At 42.6% G+C, this 6,581-nt stretch overlaps 1 protein-coding gene across 1 annotated transcript in view; it reads left to right on the top strand.

Annotated features, from left to right (window-relative positions):
- The first annotated feature begins 3,427 nt into the window (after positions 1 to 3,427).
- The window catches only part of LOC148320842 (gamma-aminobutyric acid type B receptor subunit 1-like), a 50,085-nt gene continuing 46,931 nt past the window's right edge, over positions 3,428 to 6,581 (top strand). The window contains exon 1 of the mRNA XM_088319442.1: positions 3,428 to 3,505. Coding sequence (XP_088175568.1) covers positions 3,428 to 3,505 — 78 coding nt within the window. The remainder of the gene's footprint in view (positions 3,506 to 6,581) is intronic.

Below are 6,581 nucleotides of genomic sequence, written 5' to 3'. Positions count from 1 at the left end.
CTGAATGCATAAAATATGAGTTATAAAAGCGTCGGACAAATTCATACGCAATGGCGGCGCGCAAAGAGGAGGCAGCGGCGGCGACTCAAGAGTGAAAAGAAGCTGAACAACGAATGAGCGTCACAGAGTAGAAGTAAAACAAGTGAGTTATGGAAGCTTCAGGGTTCTGAAAACAAAGTTTAACAAAAGGTCAGTGTTAATAAGAGAAGTTCCGAGGCCGCGTCGAATCGCAGAGCCGAGAGTTATCGGAAACAAACGCGGAGGAGGGTAGCGATGAGAGAACTTGTCACAGCCAGTGAGACGACGGCTTCAACATGCAAATGAGAGCGCATTACCACCGCCCGCCTTGTCCCACTTTGAATCCTGCATGCCAGACTCATGCATTAAATACGGTCGACATGAATGCATTCAAGAACAGGTTGGCTCTCCGGCTTTAATCACTTTGCATCCTCGCATGATCTGACGTCCTCATTTCTGTCGGCCTCCCTCTTAGATAGTGTTGGAATTATCCGCCAAATAGATGCACATTACTATGTAATAAACCCTTAGTTAACTATTACGACTACATACCCACAGGGTTGTTTCCTGACTGCCCTCTGTCTGCAAACACTGGATTGGTTAAAAAATTATCCATTTTAGGTGAGAGGCCAGTGTGTAGCAATTGCCCTGCTGTCCCTAAATCATTTCTCCCCCCCCACACCCAATTCGCCCTCCACTAATAACTTTCCATCTGTTCAAAATTGATGTGGGATATGTGTATAGAGCTATCTGCCCCCACTTAACCTTGGAGAAATGTACTTCTTCTAGTCGAACAGTAGAGAAAATGAAAAGATGGTGACCCGTCGTCGATGAACAAACACTCTTATTATGAAAGGGACCTTGACAGGAAATATTGCGGAATAATTTTTTTTTAGATGACATTTCTGGGATTTATTGCTGGTAAATGTATTCCAATCAGCCAAGTACATTTCTTCTCAACCTTTTTTTTTTTATATCTAAATGAGATCCACATTGATTTGTTTGTTTAGGTTTTATTCCATACATGGGTTTTATAAATGCGTGTTAGATGAATTCTCACTTGGTTAGATTAGTGTACCATTTGCCAATACATTTTTACACGAGGTTAGATTTTTGATGGATTAATTTGATGGTTCTCAGATGAAGCAAAATTGCATGAAGCTTTGTGGAGATAGACAAGATAAAATTTTGGGACTGGGTTTGATCAAAGCGGGGATCCATTAATTTATTTTTCGCTTATGTTTGTCAGTGTGTTATGAATCATAAGGGCGCTGACCCGACCAAGGAGGTAAAAAAAAAAAAAAAAAAGAAAGAAAAGAAAACCACAAGAAGCGAACTCTTATTCTAGCGTAAGGGTCTTCAATCCTGTTCCTCAAAGGTCCGCAGTCCTGTCTGTTTTCAAATGATCAAATAACCACTGAGGTCTACAGAAGCTGGATAACTATCCTGATCATTTGAATCAGGTGTGTCGTAGCAAAGCGAAATGCAAAACAGACAGGACATTGAGGAACAGGATTGAAGACTCCTGTTCAAGCAATACAAGCTTGGTTTTAGTGCATGTATTTACCTTTCTGATTTCGAGTACATGTATGATATTGCGTGAGTGTGTGTGTGTGCCGGCTGTTGTCTCTGTACTCGCAGCTTGTCTGAGGGGGACCTGTCGTGAGGAGAGCGCGCTTGTCCCCCTGGCTGCAGCATGCGATCCTGTGCCAGCTTGGCTCCCCAAGCCTGCCTGCCTCCCTCATTTTGTTATCATTTGTTGCACCCTCCCTCAAACACATCGATCCCCACCACATCCCAAGTAGACTGACTGACATTTCCAGGGACACCCGCGTTCCTCCCGCAAGCATGCAGATAATCGCGCACACATGCATGCAAACACAATTTCTTAAACCGGTGCATTTGTATTCACGTGTTCCGCGCATGCGTGTCGATATTCACGGATCCGAGTCAAACCACAAACCGTACTGTACGCGTGATGAAACCCGGGCTCATGTGCATTACTTAGCCATTACCCATCCATCTGTTTCTTCCGCCTCAGCTCAGACACACACATGCTTTGTTGTGATGTACAATCATGCAGTGTTCGGCAAACACCCAGTAGTCCTTGCGCTGATGAAACAAACCATAATCCCTTTGGACGGACAGACTTATTAGCACCTTAGGCACTCACACATCACTGAGTAAAACGCATTAAAACCAGACACGCATTCTGGATTAGACGTATTCTGTGCGCATTCTTTCAAATATATATATTTTTTTTGTTGCTGTGACACTTTACTGTCTGCAGTCTTTTTCCATCCTTTCACTTTTGCTGGCTCTCCCATACTAATGCATGCACATTCACAAAGGGGGCACAGTGGGAAGTGATTGGCATCCGAAAGCGTGTGCTATGGGGGGGCGAGAGTAAGTGCGACATCGTACAGCTCGGAAATGCGGCAGTTGAAGTCAATGATTTAGTTTTAGATTTAGATTTAATTTTGTTTGACATTTTCCAAACCGAACTGCTCAACAAAACCCTAAAAAAAAATGTGACTTTTAATATAATATTTGTCATAACCACAATTTAATTTTCCGCATCTTGAATCACATGATTAAGCACTTTAAATAATTGCGACATCACCACTCGAATCTCTGCTTCACTCACCAGCTCGTGTTTCTGATACAATTCCGAACATCGTGCACATCTATGGCCTCTGGTCTGCAAGACTTTCTTTGTTCAGTCAACCCATGTTCTTATCGCTTTTTTTCTCTCTTGCCGTGTTCAGCTTCTGCCCAAAAAATAAATCGAATGTTGAATTTGTAATTTTACCTCCCTGTCATGCATAATGCTCCACGGACACAGCATGAGTGAGCCTTTGCAGTGCTGTGTGTATTTGCACAGTTTAAACAATCAGACTTGGAGGGGGGGGGGGGCACACATACGCTAGTTTTGGCGTATTTTTGCTCGGCAACAGCTTGTGCAAATGTACACCTCCTCACGGACAAGAAATTACCGGATGTCTTGCTTAGGCCCAACATGAATGCGCAAACACAATATGCAAAAAAAAAAAAAAAAACGGAAAGAACTCACCTCGCTGACTTTCTTGTTCCTGCTGACTGTTGGCGCCTAAAATTTATTACGAAGGGACTCCTACAAGTGAAGCTCATTGAATTGCTTCTGTTATAGATCGGATTTGTTGTTTTTTTGTTTTTGTTTTTTCTTGCAGTGAGAAGCCGCATGACTTCCCACGCCCGATCAATCGTGTTTGTTTGCTGTTTGCGAGCCCTGCCGACTGTGATGGATGACGTATTTATGAAGCCCCTGTCCATGATTAAGGAGTGCGAGTATCATCCAGTTAGACAAAGAGACGGACCGGTGGATTAAATAGAGGACAGACAAAAGGACGGAGAATGGAGGGAATGATGGATGGCTCGAGGGACGGATGACATGGAGGGATTTAGGGAAGGAAGTCAGGGGGGTTGGGCTGCCTGCTCGGATCGGAAGGTCAGAGTCAGCGGGAAGCGTTGGACTCCAGCAAGCCACATAAACACACACACACACATTTGTTCTCAATTATTGACAAACATTGAATAAAAAAAAAAAAAAAGGGCATGATGAGTCAGCCGGTGCTCTCGTTTCTTATTTACCAATCCTACATCTTTGTCTTTCCCATCCCAACTATTACACAGTCACATGCAAGCAGATTTTTTTTATTAGTCTTCCCCCTATGCTATGTCATTATTCTCATTTAGCACTTGAATAAATCTTGCACGGGTTTATGTGGCAGTAATAGTAAACCAGACAGCGGTAGATCGGCAGGCGAGGACTGGATGGAAAGACGGATGGACAGCAGATTACTGCAAGTGCTGCAAGATAGAAAGCGACATGTTTAATAGTCTGGAGATAAGATGGGAAGCCTTTTGCATGACAATACAGTTTGGAAGCAGACTGATGCTGGAGATAAGCGACTGGTCACCGTTTGATTTTGCATCGCCAAAATCTGTCTTGTTTTGTGGGTATGAACAGTAAAAGCCCAAATCGTGGAACGGGGCTTTATTCAAACCTCGTAATTAGCGATGATAACGAGTGGTGTAGATGTGGAAAAGAGGATCTGCAGTTCTTTTTATGCCAGAACAGTTTTTCGGATTTTTATACACTCCTTCTGTGGTTACTTAGATTGTGATGGATATTTATTAGAAAATGCAGTCGGACAGAACGAGGTTTTAGAGAGGAGAGATGGAGAGAAGTGAGAAGAGGAAAGAAAAACCCACAAAGTTCTAAAAGTGTTACATTGGAGTAGGGCTCTATCTGGCACAGTAATGTAATGAGAAGAAAATAAGGCGGAACAGGACAGAACAGGACATTGATTGTTAGTGGCTACGCAGTCTCCCAAGGGTGTCAAACCATTTTTTTCTCCCGGGCCGCGTCATAGTTTTGGTTTCCCTTGGTGGGCCATTTAATTTTTAAAATCAGAATCCAAGAAAATGCTGTTTATGCAACTACAGTTCAATCCATTTTAAAAGTGTGATTGGTATAAAAAAAAAGCAATATTTTAAAGTTATTAAAATTGAATTCAATTTGCAATTTTGGTATTTTTGCAAGAAACATGAAGTTGCGAATGATTTGCCCTCGCGGGCCACATAAAAATGATATGGCGGGCCAAATCTGGCCCCCGAGCCTGGAGTTTGACCCCCGTGCAGTATCCAAACCCCCATCGAAATTAAGTACAGGATGAGAATACGGTCTGGGAAGTTGACAAACTCACAAACTAAATTAATTATTAGTATTGTGATATTTTCAAGCTGCTGTCGACAAAGTCCGATTGTCACAAAACAAACATGTTTGAGCGCGGACTAATTCAAATGAATTATTCATCCTAATTAATTCGCTCCCCATTAAAAATAATTTATTAATCAGTTGCCAAATATTCCCATAGTCCTATAAGGAAATTTAGTCAAATGCCCATCTTGAGTCATTATTACCTCAACCGCGTTAGGATCCATTTAACTAATTTTATTCCTTCATTATTACTGTTTTGAATGTTCTCCACATTTAAAACATTCTCGTGCACGTTTCTTGGCTGAAGTCACCTTCATGAACCGTTTTAGGAGGTATCCATGAGTGCAACTGGAGGTTTATTTGACTTGTCCTGTCCCAATGGGATGCTCGTATATCTCTCAGGCTGTTGTTGTGGTTAAGGGCAGTGTGCGAAGCGACTCTGGTAACGATATAGATTTGATTATTTTCCCATTTGTTTGTCACACCCGGACAGTCCAACTTTGCTTAGGTTGCTCTTCGTAAATTATTGATTCGACCAAAGTGTCTGCCTCCTTGGGTTTCATTGCAAACAGATATCGTGGATGTCTTTCAGTCTGCCAACCTGCCTGGCTGTCACGCCAGTGATGTCCTCTACCCGAATAGGACAAATTGACTCGTCCCAGGGGCTGCCTGAGGGGGGGGGACACTGCTGACTCTTACGATAACGTCTTCACTGACGGTCTTATGCAGAAACAAGTCAGCTTGCACGTTTTACTTAACCAACAGCGCAAACAGTTTTGGCAAAAGGAGAATGAGAACGCTCGAGAAATGCCACGGCAGTTGATGTTTTGATTTATTTAACATTCAGACTATTGATTTTTTTTTTTCTTTTTACATCAAAGCATTTTAATGGTCCTATTTACGTGGACGTCTCTCATGTTTGTGACCCTCGCGATGCGTCCATCTGTGTGCTTCGCGCAACGATTCCCTCGAGGGCCTTCCAAACTCACTGATGGCACATGAGAAAGCGTCACCTATAAACACTGGCATCAATAACTACTCTCTCTCTCTCTCCGGGTCTCTTTCTCTCTCGCTCGCCGCTGACTGACCGTTGTTTATATGGCTGTAAAATTCAATTAGGCTGCAGGCGAGCAGGCCGGCCTGCATTACTGCCTGCCAGGGTGACATTTCATTTGCAATGAATCATGGGCCAGAAGAGGGCCGGGCAGGCGAGCAAAACAACACTTCTCCTGCGATCTGTCCACTTTTTCCTTCTTTATTTTTTTCATTCTTCCTGCGCTTTACACACACTTCTTGTTACTGTGGTTCATTTCCCCTGCTGAGCTGTGACGAAAACTGTCACAGCTTCCGCCTCTTATATGGTGTTTATAAAAAGTCTGAACACCCTTGTACAAATGTTTTTTTGTGATACAAAAGAAATCTATACCTCATTTCGAACCTTTTCTACTGTTCTTGTGACCTATAACCTGCTCAACTGGGGAAGGGAAACTCTTATAATCGTGGCTTTGGCTGTGTTCAGAATAATCCATCACACTCTAATTTGCGATAAATGGGAGTCAGCACACACCGGGCACCGTTTAAAATGCTTCTGATTCGTTCAGATGTTCGAGTTGGTTTTCCTGGCATTTGTTACGCTTTCCAGTAGAGACCTGTATGTTTTGTGATACTGACTAACATCTGGAATTCCACTTTGACTAAGTTTGATTTTGTGTTTTGGTGATATGAATATTTAGTTTTTTTATTGGAAAATAATGCTTCGGTATTGTCAGCAAACGCCATTACGCACACTTACAATCTAGAC

This window comes from Idiotropiscis lumnitzeri, chromosome 16, assembly GCF_059441095.1.
Source record: "Idiotropiscis lumnitzeri isolate Australia: NSW breed Sydney's pygmy pipehorse chromosome 16, RoL_Ilum_1.0, whole genome shotgun sequence".
Lineage (NCBI taxonomy): Eukaryota > Metazoa > Chordata > Actinopteri > Syngnathiformes > Syngnathidae > Idiotropiscis > Idiotropiscis lumnitzeri.
This window is presented reverse-complemented; position numbering and strand designations above follow the sequence as displayed.